This window comes from Tamandua tetradactyla, chromosome 10 (genome assembly GCF_023851605.1).
Source record: "Tamandua tetradactyla isolate mTamTet1 chromosome 10, mTamTet1.pri, whole genome shotgun sequence".
Lineage (NCBI taxonomy): Eukaryota > Metazoa > Chordata > Mammalia > Pilosa > Myrmecophagidae > Tamandua > Tamandua tetradactyla.
The window spans coordinates 79,460,617-79,477,688 of NC_135336.1; the positions used below are offsets into that span (position 1 = coordinate 79,460,617).

The 17,072-nt window shown below is 33.3% G+C and overlaps 1 protein-coding gene across 2 annotated transcripts in view; it reads left to right on the forward strand.

Annotated features, from left to right (window-relative positions):
* Positions 1-17,072, forward strand: part of NCAM2 (neural cell adhesion molecule 2) — a 556,652-nt gene that overhangs the window by 304,559 nt on the left and 235,021 nt on the right. For both annotated transcript variants that reach the window (XM_077118759.1, XM_077118760.1), the window contains exon 5: positions 5,885-6,022. In XM_077118759.1, the coding sequence (XP_076974874.1) occupies positions 5,885-6,022 (138 nt within the window). The remainder of the gene's footprint in view (positions 1-5,884; positions 6,023-17,072) is intronic.

Sequence of the window (17,072 nt, forward strand, 5' to 3'; positions counted from 1 at the left end):
CTACTAAGACTGCAATTTTTAAAAAAGAGTTTGTCTACCTGGATGAAAACATAAATTCAATTTTTTTTCCATAAAGGTAAAATAACTATTCTGAGAATCTTAAAGATCAAGACCAGGGATTGGCAATCTATAGCCTGAGAGTCAAATCCAGCTGGTGTGCTGTGTTTTGTAAAGTGTTGTGCCCAATCATCTCATATTGTTAAAGGCTGCTTTGTGCAGAGTTAAAAAGCTGTGGCATAGATGGTTTGGTTTGCAAATCCTAAAGTATTTGCTATAGGGTACTTTACAGTAAAAGTTTATTAAACCCTGGTCTAGACTAAAGGTAAGATTAATATGTTCCAAACAGTGCAAGGATTCTAAATAAATGAAGGGATCAATCCCGATACATTCACATTCTATGTATTTATAATTCAACCATGATCTCATGGTCTGACTATATGGAAACTTAAAATAACATAAATATGAGTCCTGTTTATTATTCTGGGGCTGTGCTTTCAAGGTCACCTATATGTTCTAAATATTATTGTAAGTTGTGTATGGATAATAGACAGAAGAGTGCATTTATCCAAATTGTCTTCATGATTTCATTCAAAGTGAACTCAAGTTCCAGAATAGTATGACATCTGAAATTGAAAGCAAAATTTGCCTACATTATGCTACTTTACCATTGTGCATTGGGAGCATTTTCAATTCAGGACATTTTTCAATGCACCTGTGTTTTGGAGAGGTACAAAATAATTTAATGTTTTTGAATACTTTCCATCTTAGATGATTCTGTTTTGTGTTTCTAAGATCTGAAACTTCCACAGCATAAAAGAAAAAGTACAGAATTAGTAGTTGTTTTTTAAATTTGTACAATTTATCATAATCATGTTCAATAGTTTTTTTTTAATTTTTAAAGAACTTTTCTAGAGTCAGCATATTCAGTGCTTGACAGTTATTGACTAATATTCTTTTTTCTCTTACAATAAGCTAATCAAAAAGAACACATCATTTCTTCTTTAACTTAACTGATTTAGATTTTATTAACAAATTGCATGGATAATTGTGCCACGTATTTTCAGCTTTTAGTCTCCTTCAAATATAAGTAAAAGTCAATCTTTTTATCGTAGTTAAGTGACAATGATTAAACATTTCAAGATTACCCAAGCTTAGGCTTCTAATATACATTTAGCTTAATGTATTCCTTAATTATTAGGTTTAGAAATAGCTTTTTTTTTTTAAATGACAGATAAAACAAAAGCCTCAAAGCAAAGATTCATGGTCAAGTGTAGTGCTGAAGGTGTGTTTAAGCTTATGTTACAGCTTACACATTTTGTTCCCAACATATAAGGCAGGGATGATGTAAAGCTAGAATTCATTTTACCTCCAATCCTCTTCTTGGCCCTGAAGCTTTGAATGTGTTTTCTAATGCTCAGTACCTAATTCTGTAAACCATGGTAAATTATATCCACTTTAAAGAGTAGTTGCCAGTTTTAAATAAGACATTAGGCATAGATTAATATTTGTTCAGTGATAAATAATGTATTTGGCTATGTAATAGGTAGTTAATACATGTCATTTCTCATATTTATTTTTTTCATTATTTCCCATTTAATTTTTAAAACTTTGTAATCAGTTATACAAAATGATATGCATTCAGGTAAGACATTGAACCATAAAATCCAAAAATGGGGGAAGTGATGGGAACTGAACATGAAACGTAACACTGACTTGTTTAGCAGGCAAAACAGAAAGAGAAATATTTTACCTTTATCATAGCACATAAAGGATGAAAGTGAAATGTAAGGAAAGGTAAATGTTTCTAATTCTGTAATATTAGAGGAAGTTATCACATAGTTTATTATCATTGTTTGCACATTTATAGTCGTTAGAAGCGATAATGTTTCTCAAATGACCGCATCTTATATGATCCCTTTTTAAAAGCTGATTGAATAAGATTAGACGTATAACTATGAAAATAACATGCATGGGGATTTAGAATAAAACAGTGGATCCAGGTATCTTTCTGTTGCTATAATTTGCTACAGTGTAGTTTAGAGAGTCCGGATGAAAAAAAAAAATGACAGTTTAGAATTTACATCTTCTTATCTATGCTTTTGGTAGCAGCTGTGTAGTAGATGTTTCAAAATGAAAATTCTTAGAGCATAATTGAAGTGGAATATTTCCATGCTCTTCATTGAAAGGAGATCCATACACTATAAAATCCAAGCATTTGTTATAAAAACTGAATAGTCTACTTGTAATATCATACTAATGGAGGGTTACACTATTTGCAGATGCTCACTCAACCTTTAACTACCTTTTAAACTTCCTCTGTTCTTTGATCATAACCATTTGAAGGATCCTTCTTGCATCAAAAAGCATATATAAAATCATCTTGTACTATAGATTTTAAAGTAACCTACTTCTAGTAAAAATGATTCATTCGGTAGTTATTGAACACAGGATCTTCCAGCTGCTGTGCGAGATACTGGCAATTCAGAGATGAGCATTTCACCCATTAATATGACTAGTGTAATACTAATAATCAAAATACCAATAGTTTTACTAGTAGAGTGAAAGGCAAATAGGTAAAGCAGCGAACACAAAATATTTAAGGACTATGGTAAGGAAAGTGGGAAGTCCAGAAAATGATAATACCCAATCTAATTAGGGCAGGGGAGAGGAAAAAGATACATTTAAATATAAATAGGGATTAGTCAGAGAAGAATGTTGCGTGCATTTCAGGATAAGAGGATATCTGTACCATAGCCCAAAATAGAACATCCCACCCATGGAAATGTGTTCAGGATTACTAGAACATGATATCTATAAATCATAGTATATGTTTAACTTTAATACACCATCTATTTGATAAATGTGACTAGAATTGTTAATATGGGACTAATAAGACAGGAAACTGGAGGGGAAGACTGAGTCAAGACAAAGGGGAAGCCACTGATGGGTTCTACTTAAGGGAGGGAAATAATCTGATATATCATCTCCAGGCAATGAGAACAGTTATGATTCTAATGAAATAATTCTAATTCTGATGAAATAATTACTTAGACTAAGTAATGACAGAGGGAAAAGTGATAGGGAAAAGTAATGACAGAGGGAAAAGTGGTTGGTGTGTTAGGGACAATCTTCCTCAGTAGAGAGATGGACCATTAAAGGACGACTTATAGAATCTGTCTTGAGCAACTAATTCCATGGAAAGGCATTCACTAAATTAGAAAATGCCAGCTGAGAGATTTCAGATGGAGGTAGTGTCTAAATTTTAGACATGCTGAGATTGAAGTACTTAAACTTTTTAAGTAGATATATCAGATAGATTGTTAAATAGGTGACTCTGGGGCTCAATAGAATGATCCTGTCTGAAAAAAATTGTGTCATCAAAAATGGAATGACATTAAAGCAATAAGAGTAGATGAGACCAACCATTGAGTGAGTGTAAAATGAAAAGAAAGAGGATTTAGGAAATAACTTGCTTAAAGAAGCATAAAACACATTTTATTGGGTATAGTGAAATGAAATCTGATTTCATTTATTTTTCTCACCAAAATAATTAAGATGTGGATTATTGTATAACAGAGAAATGGAAACTCTGTAATATTGCTAATTATAGCACAAATTATTAAAGTGACTTCTTCAAACGTTTTCTGGAAAACATGCATTAATGATGTGCTTGAATTTGATAGTTTGCTGACATCAGTACGTGGACTTTCCACATACATTTAGTATTTGGTATGCAGTTTTAATATGGTTTGTTTTCTGTGTGGAAAAAAGTTGCTTTTATAATTTTTACTTATAATTGCTTTTATAAATTTATTATTTATACCTAAATATAAATATATATGCACATTACATGTATTTAGATTTAGCAGTTAATTAATATTTTGCAAAGTTCAACAGTTTTCTCACAGACAGTAGAACTAAGTCGTTGAAACGGGCCCTTGCAACTGAAATTCTATAATTAGAAGAAACACTGATATATTCTAGTTAAAAATATATATCTCATGAGTTCTAATTCCTTCCTTTCCTTTTTATATCAAGTATTACCTTCTTCATTAAAATCATGCTTCCTTAACTATTTTTCTTAATTGAAATGAAATACAGCATTATAGAACATTGTACTTTTAAAGGAAGAAACATATTTTATTAAACTAGATAATACAATATTTCATTGATTCAAGTATGATTTGATAATCACTCTCTAATCTTTAAATTTACTGCTGATTCTCATTCTAATTCACAGCCACAGGCATTGACTAAGGTATCTTTTAATTGGCTTTGAAATTGTATTAATATTTAGGAGTGCTGATTTACTGAAGAACTTTTTGTAAGTTATATTTCAAAAATGTATTTCTTTAGTGAAAAAAATCCATATGTGTGCTTTAATTTATCAGGGGAAGTCATCTGCATAATCTATGTTGTCTCTCTTCTTGGGGTCAATCAAAAGAACTTACAAACATATGGAAAATTTTTAAATTATATAAATTAAATTGTAATTAATATTTTCTTTCTGGTGTATCCTCTGATTTAATCACATTTCTACTTCTTTATTAGGTATCTCTCTCAAAAAAACTAGAACTTACTTGCCTGTTTGCATGTTTCAATGACCATCTTTGGTCATGATTTTGTTTGTATTTATAGCCCATACCTCTCCCCTTGTATCAAGGAACTGTTCAAGCAGATAGACCCCGAATCAGAATGACTTAAATCCATTGCAGTTTATTTCTCATGCATGCAAACTCCAATTGACAACAGGAGTAGAAGTGGGATTCTGTACCATGTAATCAGTGGTCCAGGCTTCCAGGATTGCCCTAGACTCTTTGTCAAGAGAGCAAATAAGAGGAGGAGAGCAGTAAACACTGCATTAGGCCAAAAGCTAACCTCTGAAACTCTAGATATCACAGTGGCTAGGCACTTTAATACAATGGCATTTCTATTGTATCAAAAGGCTTGAAAGAGGGGAGGCTGTGTCTTTTCAGCAATATATCCCAAATACAGTAAATAGCAAGTAGGTGGTGTTAAATGATATCTATGGGCGTATTAATTAATGAAATTCAAGATATTACCTAAATAGGTTTCATCATTCCTGATGTGAGAACATTCTTGAATTGATAAGAAGGGAAAACCCTTACTAATGCATCAGAATTGGGATGATGATAAACTGATGCTGGACACTGTGGAAAATAATGTCAGGATGAAGGCTTCTAGGCTAGCCAGCTTATTTTAAGCAGTCAGAGAGTAGTGCTTTATAATAGCTTATTTGGATATGTATGCATGTGCACACGCACAATGGAATCGTGAAGGAAATTTAATGAAGTAAAATCTTTTCATTCCTAAAACGAATTATCTTGCATTTAGCCAAAAAAAAATGTCCAAATAAATTTCAAGATATAAGCACTTTATATGTCTTTTGTGTGACTTGAATATTATTACATCACTTAGCTGCCTCCTTGGGGCATGCAAAATTATTAGTTTAATTACTGTGTGGGGGAAGGATGTTTAATAAATTTTCTAACCTTTCTCTGTACCCAAGTTTTTACATATTTGCAGTCAAAACGTTTTCATGTCTGCAATATCTAATCTTTCTGCATTGTTCTTTTGTGTATCATTTCTGCATTCAAAGTACCAAGGGGAACATAATAACTTAACCACTTTATGTGGAAATAACGTCTCATATATATTTTAGAGAAAAGGTGGAACAAGGCAGTGTGGGTTGAAAAAAATGAAGTTATGAAATTACATTTTACTTTTAAATTTGAATGTGTTTGTTGATGAAAATTTTAATAGTGTCAGACAAATGTCATATTTAAACTCTTAGCAATTTAGAGCACACTGGACTCTACCTTCAATTACTGATATCATTTCCTCCCCTTCACTTATTTTCCAGATCGGTTCGCTATGTTAGCAAACAATAATCTGCAGATTCTCAACATCAATAAAAGTGATGAAGGTATATACAGGTGTGAAGGAAGAGTGGAAGCTAGGGGAGAAATTGACTTTCGAGATATCGTTGTTATTGTTAATGGTAAGTATTAAATACTTTGTACATATCTTACTGCTGCATTTTACAATATGTTTATACAAAGAATACTGTAAATTTCTCAACACTCAAGTCTTCCCCAATAAACCTCTTCTACACCAGGCAGAAATCTTCCCATCTCGTTTTGTTGCATTACAACCTCAGACAGGAGCTGGGGCTTACTTAACACTGTTACTCTTACAATTTTTAAAGTTTTGTAGGGATTGAAAGAATATTGAATGAAGTAAAATATCCTACCAGATTTGACTTTTAAATTACATGAATTCATTTTTCTCAAGTTATTCTACTTGATGTTATTTGTTGCTTTCTCAAATTTAATAATTGAATTCATATTGTTCCCTTTTCAAGTACTAAAGGACATTGGTGATGATGTTTATGAGAGCATGATGATCTCTGTACTCAAAAGCTTTCCTCCAAACTTGCTTCTCTTACTAGATGCCTTGCCTGTGCTAAGAGGGCATTCAATATTAAATTTATTAATAAAATGTTAAAGTATCTGGATTCCTCCATGTCAGTAATCTAATTTGTTATCAAGACATGTTAACGGTATCTCTTCAGCTATTTCAAATACAGGCTATGTTCTTTATCAACACGTCTTCCATGCAAATGCTGCCCTGCCCGTCTTTTTTTTTTTTTTCTTGGATTGCTATAACTTAGCTTCCCTGCAGTCATGCTCACAAAGCCACCTTTCTCTGCACCAAACTTTTTTAACCTTAAAATTCTTCAGGACAAAATTGAACAACTTTTCATTACATACGGTCTCTTTTTATGACTCAGCACCTTACATAATCACTCTGTCATGGACATACTATGCTTCAGCCTTATGGAAATACTTGTAGTACCCCTACACAATGCACTTTTATTTTTTTTTCTCTTCAGCTATAAAATAATGATGTAGAAATTATAATAAACACAAGAGTCTATAAGCAAAATATGATTTGCTATTTTTAGAATAGATAAATTATTTAATTAAAGAGTCAGCCCAGAGTTTCTTAGGAGGTAAGGCAGAAACAGGGCAGAATAAATCATTGTCTTCTCCATCTCTTCACCCAAATTCTTCCTTTTAAATTTTCATTTCCTTCTACCTCTTTTGACCCAAAATTCTTCCTCCCTCCCAGCAATTTGAAGTGACTGGAAAACACTGGAAGTTTCATTTAGATCTAATAAGGTTACTTGGTCCTTCCTTGAAGCAAAGGTAATTTAACTGCAAATGTCATGCTAAAAGACATAGGAAATATTGAATCAATATAATTTCTTTTTTCCCTCATCCTTTGAGTCTGTAATTACTTGAGATTAGTGACAATGTAATGGGATTAGACCTAGTCAAAGGGGCACATTAACTAATACAACCAGGGAGGTATCATTATCTATCACATTTTGTCTTTACTTCAGCCAGAAAAATCACTCTGCTCCAGTCTTACTGACTTTGCCCTGCTTACTGACTCCTTTTAAAGCTTGGTCTCTCCCTCTAAGTTTCCCTTTATTTTTCTCTTCCAAAAACTCCTTGAAGATGTTTCAGTGAAAAGTGTAATACTGCTAAGATAATAACAAAATAAAAGCACTACTCTTACCCACATTCCCTTCTCTAACTTCAGTTTCAAAATGTGATTCTAGTTTTGTGGCCTTCTCTACAAACCATATGCAAAGGGTTCTTTCTTTGCTACTCATTTTTTTTTTTCCTTACTGGCTTTCCCTTTATAATGCACCTCTTTTAGTGTCTCCTTCCCTTGCAGTATACTGATGTCCTGACTAGATGCTCCAGTCAAATATTTCTTTACATGCATTGCAGCCTTGTGAAATCTTGGCTCTATAAGAACCTCAGCTCTTACCAGTTTTGCTTGCTTTTTGCAAAGGTTTCACCCACATTTCCACCTACCAATTCATAGTCCCCTTTGTTTTAGCCATCCGTTAAATATAACCTTGCTAGGTTTCTCAGTTGTATCTTCATGAGTGTTATCCACCCTCATCTTTTTTTACATGCCTTGCATTGCTTGCAGTGAGACGATTATACTTCTCCAGTCTTTTGCTCATTGACTTTCTCAGGCCAGTGGCATACAAGCAACCATAATACACACTGCAGCTGAAATCAAGCATCAGGAACACTGCAAGCCTCCACTGGATCTCTTGCTCTTTCTTTCTGACATAAAGATAGCAAGACCCAAATATAGACTTCTCCTTTATCCTGAGTACCATGATGAAAACAAGTAGAGGTGTCATGGCTTATCTGCAGCTCTAGACTCATAGCAGGAGTAAAGTTGTTGCCGCAGAAAAGCTGGCAAATGCAATGCCAGTGATTTTCTCTCACATATATAAGCAATTGAAGCACTGTCAGACTTGGAATTATCTCCCTAAGTTTCCCTCTGTCATCTTATTCTCCAGCATTTCCCTGACAATAATAAGTTATGATGAATTTTTCATCACTTTATTGAAAACTTAGATTCTGGAGATTGTTGACTGTAGTTTCAATATGACTTTATTATACTGGATTCACACATTTATTCAACAGGTATCTGAGAAATGCCAGCTATGTTTCACGGTATGTTAGCTCTAGGAGCACTAATAGATCTACGACAGCATCATTTCCCTCAAGGTACTTACGGTTTTATCTCAAAAATTTAATCAAGTTACTATAGTCCTTTATTGTTTATGGAGCAGCTGAATACATAAGCATATGATAAGTGAAGTTTTATAGAGAGTCACAGACTATTTTATAATAAGAAGAGGCATCTAATGCATGTCAACTGAGGAATAGTCTACTAAATCATGAGTTATTTAGTAGATTATGGAGAGATGAAACAGGCAGATAGAATAGTATCCACAAAACTAACAAATTGTGTGATGTGCAGACAATTACAATAACTATAACAGAAATATTATATATTGCGTGTATTGATCATGGGATCAGTCTGTTATTTAAGGAATTAGGTGGAGATACAGCCAGAAATCAGTCATTTGTAGATAAGGGGGCTACTCCATTAAAAACCTGTACTTTTTCTGTGGGACCAGAATAAACTGCTACTGAGGATGGAGGCAGGAGATTGCTAAGTTCAAGGAAGAGATAATTAGGACCATACTAAAAGACAAGGAGACGAGTGAAGTATTTAATAAGACAGTGTTTGAAGCAAAGTCATCATATTGCATATATTGCAGAAGCAAGAGAAATCAGGGACAATTTCAAGACTTCTTTCTGGGCCTCCAGGGAATCAGATGCAAAAGGTGAACTGAAATACATTTGCTGACTTTGCCAGTTGCTGGAGACATTTGAGTGAATAATATCACTTGAGTAGGCTGCGTGAAACTCAGATTGCCGTGACTTATGGAAAGAATGTACGTGCACATTCATGGAAGAATGAGGGTACATACATGATGACAACAGCTTTTACCTTAAGTTTTTGAAATCATCTGTTAAGTGGTATATGTTACAAAATAGAGTTTAGAACTAAAAGAGGTGACTAGATTTTAGGACATCATTAAGGAAGAGTCACCTAGAATATAATGAGAGATATCGTATATGCTGAGCCTGGAGGAAATGTCTAAAAAATTAGTGAGGATATAGATAAATTCATAGGTAGGTCTACTTGATAGTTTCTGATAAATCTTGCCAAATATCTTCCAAATTCTATTTCCATTCTCCTGAATTTCCTTTTCTTCTAGCAAACACTGATGTATTTTCTGATATTTGTCAAATTTCCCTTATTTTTATATATGTACTTATGTATTCTCTTTATTGGGCCTTCAGATAGGGTTTCCAATGTGTCTAAGCTTTCCCTTTCTCGAACTATTCTTTCCTATCGTACTCTGATTGGCTCTCACATGAGACAAAATCTTCCAAAAGATCAGCAGAGATAATTGCTAAATTGACTGGCCATCTTTTCTTTAAATTCCTGAGCTCTTTTTACTAGATAATTATATAAAACACATGTATGCATACACACATGCACCTGTTTGCCCTCTTGTACACAAATTTTGGACACATTTCTTAAGAGGTTTGAAATAATATCTCTTACCTTAATCATGGCCATGCACCTATCATAAGAACCTCAGCCTTTAGTTAAATAAAAGGCTATCCTCAAGATGTTCAGACAATGTTCATTTAGATGAAAGGCCTGCCAATAAATTTTTAAATTTAAAATATTGCTAGCAAAGGGTTATTTTTATAAAGTGTTCTTTTAAGGTATAATGATACTTTATTTTTTGGAATCTTTTATAATTTTTGAAGAAATGATCTGCTACCTACTGGTTAAACTTGGTGTAATGGAAGCAAGAACAATTTAGAGTGGATGAAAAGTACCTTGTAAGATGCTTTTAAAGCAATTGTGCCTATAGTCTTCTTTTGAGCATTAAAGCCAACAGTGGATAATAATGTCCAGAGAGATTTTTGCAATGGGTATTGAATATATAGTGCACTGTGTTACTGCAGTGATCCTCAGACAGTGATCTTTATCCCTACCTATTTCTAGTATTTTCTTAAAGTTAAGAAAATGAAGAGAAATAAACTTTTCTTTTTATGATACATGATGTCAGAATTTTTCCATTTACGCTTTATACAGTTTTACATAGTGTAAAACACATATAAAAGCATAAGTACAGTGAAGTGTTCTTGTATACCAATAATACAATTAAATCAACCATACGGGTATTTTAAGTCAATTTAATGAGGAAAAATTACCAGGAAATTAGTCACTTGTACCAAGTCTCAATAAATAAGCATTCATCAAAACCATAGTTTTATATTTTTTAATCACAGTGCATATATATGTATATATTTAACACCTGATCCCGTTAAATTTCAAATATTGGCAGCCTTGAAATAAAAGGAAGAAAGATTTTTTTCTCCTTAATTCTCCATATTTTTAACCACTACTTTGAATTTTTCTATTTTTATCCATCTATCATCTATCTATCTATCTATCTATCTATCTATCTATCTATCTATCTATCTATCTATCTATCTATCTATCTATCACCTATCTACTTATATTGACCAACTACAAAGATCTAGGAAAATCTTGCTATGTCTTTCTCCTTCATATAAGTGATGTGAATGTTTAATATAGTTCCTAATCTTTTCTCCAAAGTCTGTTTCCATTTAGCCAGGATTTTCTCAGTTCACTTAGCATGGAATAATGTCATATTCCGAAGCCTATGCAAAAGCATGCATTCACTCAAAGTATTCCTTCTCAATGCCTGATTAGAAGAGAAGGCAGAATTTTCTTATGATTGGAATCAGATCCCTAAGGTGAACTCACTTATCACCAGATGGAGGTCTTTCGCTAGTCGTGTAGGTTGACCTCTGCATTTTTCTCAAGCATTTGGTCATTGAGTACACAAATGAATCCTACATTTTGTAAGAAAAATACTTCAAGAAAGGTATAAGGGACAACATGTTACTAAATAATGTCAACTTTTAACATTTCATAGAATCAGTCAGTAAGGTGAAAGGACATTCAAGATACTTCTGACATTGTAGAGATAAATGACTTTTAGGAAAACTGATGTCCTGATTATTATTTGGGGGTGGGGGGAGTGGGCAAGCCTGGAAATCGAAACCAGGTCTCTGGCATGGCAGGCAAGAACTATATACCACTGCACTGCCGATGTCCAGATTATTTTGGAGAACCATTTATGAGATCTGTTCTTCAAAATGTGCTACCCTAAAGCATAACTTATGGAACAGTCAGGATTATATTCCCACTGCAAGTTTCTAATATCCAATATATGTGCCTTATTTTTTTTGTATCCTATAACCTATAGCATTTAATAAAAAAACAGGGATCCATACCATATATATTTATATCAAAGACAATAATTATCAAGGAGGGAACATTCAATTTAAGTTAGCTGCAAATTAAGTAAGCTTTCAATTGTCAGTAAAAATAATTTCCTATACTAAATCATCTTTTCAGTATAGCTGGTTTTTCCTCTTTATACAGGTGCACGTAGTTTTCAGAAGATGGAAGAGTTTGTAATCTGTGTCTAAGACATCATTTTCTAATTATGTTTGTTGGGCTGATTTCCATTTGACATCAAAGCATCATTTTCTACAAAGCTATTCTTAATTTCACCTGTCTTGTTACATAAATTTCCCCGTGAGTTCTCATAGGACTAAGTTAATGGCTGCAAAGTTATTCACAGTTTGGATATCTGAAAGAACTCACCGGACTCTACAAGAATATTCATATAAGGTTTTTATTTAAAAGCAAAGGATGTGATGCTGCAAGAGAAAGAAAATGCAAGTGGGTATGATGATTTTGAGAAGCAAGCTCTAGAGAAAGAGTCCCAAGGAATCTATGTGTATACAGGATGATGATGTGTTTCTGACTTAAACCACCGTGAACCAAGTGAGGAATCTCAGAGAAGTTCTCTGTGGGGACCCTTTAAATAATCAAGTTTGGCTTTTTAAACCAAAATTAGTTAGACCAATTGTAAATCATCAGTAAAAAACGGATCTTGGAGGTCACGAGGAGAGTTTGAGATCCATGTTGAATTCCACTGTCCTAATTCTGGCCAAAGGGTCAAAACAAAAAAAAAACACATATCCAGGAATCCACAAAAATAAAGATAGAGTTTCTTCATTAAATCAACAGAATCTATATAATTTCTCTATCAGTGTACCTTCAGCATTGACATGATATTATCAATTTAAGGGTGAAATGTTGTCCATACTAGACCACTAATGCTTCAAGAACACAGGGCTATGTTTTACTAGCCAAGGAATACTTTAGAAGTTTGCATATGGAAGGCAATAAATAGTTTTTGGAATGATTTTTTCAGTTTTTGATTATTTATACAAAAATGGGAGTTTTGCAATCACAAATGATATTTATTTGACCTGTAATTAAGTGTTCAGCTTTTAAAAATTGGGTTAAATAATCCTAATTATTTTACTAATATGCTCATTATCATGAGCACATTCCCCTACTGTACCATCAATTCACAGTCCCATTTCCAGGTACATTGCATATATTTTTAATGCCTTTATTGGAATGTAATTAGCATGCAGTAAATTGTAACTTAAAATGTAGAAGTTGGTATGCTTTGACGTATATATATATGTATGTGTGTGTTTGTGTATATATATATATATATATATATACACACAAACACACACACGCTCTCTTTTAATATACTTTTGTATGTTGATCTCATATTCAGAAATGTTACCAAATTCATTTATCAATTATAGTGGTTTATTTTGCCGATTCCATAGGATTTTCATATAAATGATCATGTCATCTATGAATAAAGACAGTTTTGCCACTTCCTTTTCCTTCTAATGTTGTTGTTTTTTCTTTGTCGCACTGGCTAGAACCTCTGGTACAGTTTTTAATAGGATGGATATGAGTTGTTACCATTTCCTTGTTCCATATTTTTGTGGGAAAAACATTATCTCACTATTAAGGGTTATTAGCTGTAGTTCCTTCAGAGATTTTTTTATCACCTTGGGAAAGTACTCTTTTGCTGAATTGCTAAGAGATTTTATCTAGAATGGATTTTACATTGTGCCAGATGCTGTATTTATGAATCTACCAAGATGGTAATGTGGCTGTATTTTCAGTCTGTTAATATGATGAATTACAATTTTTAATTTTCTAATGTTAAATCAAACCAACCTTGTATTTCTGGAATAAGCTCTCTTAGCCGTGATGTGCTATTCTTTTACATATTGTTATAATTGATTTTCTAAAAATTTATGAAGAATGTTGTATCTATTTTCATAAGAGATGTTGTTCGGCAGTTTTCTTCTCTTGCAATACATTTGTCTGATTTTAGTATCAAGGTAGTACTGACTTCATAGGATCAATTGGGAAGAGTTCCCTCCTCTTTTATTTACTGTGAGAGTTTGTGCTTCATTTTAATGATTTCTTCATTAAATGTTTGATAGGATTAATCAACAAAACTAATTTGGTCTTGTGAAAAAAATGAGCTATTATTTCAATTTTGAATAAATAAAGAGCTATCAGGTTATCTATTTCTTCTAGATAAAATTTGGTAGTTTGTATTTGTCCAAAGTTGACCAATTTATTGACATAAAGTTGTTCTTGATATTCCTTATTGCCTTATTTTTCTGTTCATGTCTTTAGAATCTGTGGTCATGTTGGGTTTCTCATTCTTGGGGTTGGTAATTTGTGTTTGCTCTCCCTGTCTCAGTCTCTCTCTGTCTCTGTCCCTCTTTCTCCTAATCAGTCTTACTTGAGGTTTATCAGCTATACTGGTCTTTCAAGGAAGGACCTTTGGTTTAATTGATTTTCTGTTTATTTTCTTTTTTTCTATTTTATTGGTTATTGTCTATTGTAATTATTTTCTCTTTTTTGCATTTTCTGCATGGGTTCAATCTGATCTTATCTCCCTATTTTCTTAAGGCTAAAGTTGAAAATATTGATTGAAAACCTCTCTTCTGTTCTTAACAGATGCATTTAGTGCTAGAGAATTAGCTGTATGTACTGGTTATCTCTAGTCTATAATTTTTAACATATTGTGACCATACTGCTATTCAGTTCAAAATAGTTTTTTTTCCATTTAATTTCTTTTCTGACCCATGGGATATTTAGAATTTTGTTATTTAGCTTCCAAATGCATGAGGATTGCCAAATATTTTCTGTCTTTAATCTAATTTGATTTTATTGTGGTCAGAGGACATGCTTTTTGAAAATATTTGGATCTTTAGAAATGCATTGAGAGTTATTTTATGTCCTAGGTTATGGTCTATCTTGATGCATTTTCCCTGTGCACTTGCAAAGAATGTGTGTCCGCTAATGTTCGTTGGAGTTTTGGTAATTGTCAATTAGGTAAGATTGTTAATGTTCTTCATGTCTTCTCTATCCTTTATAATCCTCTGCTTACATTCTCTATCAGTCATTGAGAGGGGGCTGATTAAATATCTGAATAATATTGTGGATTTTTTCCATTTCTCCTGGCAGTTCTATCAGGTTGTGTTCCATGAATTTTGATTTTTTTGTTATGTGCGTAAAAGTTCAGGATTTTTCTATCCTCTTGATGAGTTGATTTCTTTATCATTAGACAATTACTCTGTTTGTTCCTGGTAATATTCTCTGTTCTGAAATCTACTTTGATGTCAACATAACCACCCTTTTTTGTTATTGTTGTTCTTGTGGAATGCGTGGACCAGGAGTCAAACCTGGGTCATCTGCATGGTGGGCAGGAATTCTACTGCAGAGCTACCTGTGCACCCCCAATTTTCTTTTGATTGGCTGTTTACATGGTATATTTTCCCCATTCTTTTAATTTTAACTTAAGCATTTCTTTATATTCAAAATTAGTTTCTTGTAAGCAGTATGTAGTTACTTTTTAAAATCCATTCTGGCAAACTCTGCCTTTTTGTTGGACTGTTTATACAGCTTCCATTAAAAGTATTATCGATTTGATTTCATTTAAAACTATTATCTTGCTATTTCTTTTCTATTTGTCTTATCAGTTCTTTGTTCCCCTTTCTTTTAATTTTGCCTTCTTTAGATTTATTGAATTTTTTAATGAGTCAATTATTTCCTTTCTTGGCTCATGAACAAGAATTCATTGTTGTTATTTAAGCAGTCAGTTTTCACTGTCTTCGTTCAAGTGACATTATACTACTTCATGCATGTGCTTACTCTTGTTACCTGCCAGTCATTGTGCTATTGTCACCATATATTTTACTTCTACATAAGTTATAAATCCTGAATTATTTTTCCCTCTGTGGTATCTAATTGCCCCAGATTTTGTTGCTTAAAACCAGAAACAAGTTATATTTCATGGTTTCTCTATATCAGAAATCCTAGAGAGCTCAGCTGACATCTTCTTGCAGTATCCCAAAGCTAAAATCAAGGTGTTGGTAGGGTGTGTTCCTTTCTGGAGGCTTTTGGTCAGAATTTTTTCCAAGATCATTCAGGTTGTTGACAGAAAGCAGCCATTGCTCCTGTATCACCAACGTCCCCATTTTCTCGCTGGATATCAACCAGGATCCCCTCTTTGCTCTGAGAGGTCACTTTCTGGACCTTACCTGTTGGCCCCTACATCTTAGACTCAACAACAGTGCTTCAAATCTTTCATGTATTGAAATCTCTCTAACTTGTTCCCCTTTCCTGTGCTTTTATTCTTCCAGCTGAAGAGTATTTTTTTTTTCTTTTGAGGACTCATGTGATTTATCTCACCTGGATAATCTAAGACAATTTCCTCTTTAAGTTCTGTAACTTTAATTTCATCTGCACAGTCCTTTTACCATGTTACATAACATAATGTGGATGTTAGGGGTTAAGGCATTGGTGTTTTGGGAAGCCATTATTCTGCCTTTTGTTTTTCTTTTGCTTTTAATTGCCAATCATCTCTTGATGTTAATTCAATAATAAGAAACAAAAAGTACTATATATTTCTCCACATAATTAATATTTCTGCTGTTCTTTATTGCTTTGTATATATTCATATTTCTATCTCATGTCAGTTTCCATAGCCCTGAATGACTGCTTTTAATACAGGTCAACTTGTGATAACTCATTGCACCTATTTTGAGCCTGAGAATGTCTTTATTTCAACTTTTTTAAAATAAATTTTCACTGCTATGGAATTCTAAATTGACGGTGTTTAGTTTCATCTTTTTTTCTATTCCTTTAATGCTTCTGAACCATTATCTGTGGCCTAGATCTTCATTGTTTCTGATGAACATCTGCTTTCATCCTTATTTTGCTCCTTTGGGCATAATTTTCCCTTTTTCCCTCCTGCCATCCCCAGCCCTGATTTTCAATCTCTCTTAAGATTTTCACCTCTCTTAAGTAATTTGGATATTATGAACCTTGGTGTAGTTTTCTTCATTATCCTTGTACTTGGGTTTTGGTGACTGTCCTGGAGCTGTGCATTACAATTTTGTCAATTTGGAATTTTTTTAGCCATTAAGTGTTCAAATATTGCTTCTTATCCCCTACTATCTTTTTTTTTTTTTTGCATGGGCAGGCACCGGGAATTGAACCTGGGTCCTCTGGCGTGGCAGGCGAGCATTCTTGCCTGCTGAGCCACCATGGACTGCCCTCCCCTACTATCTTTGATA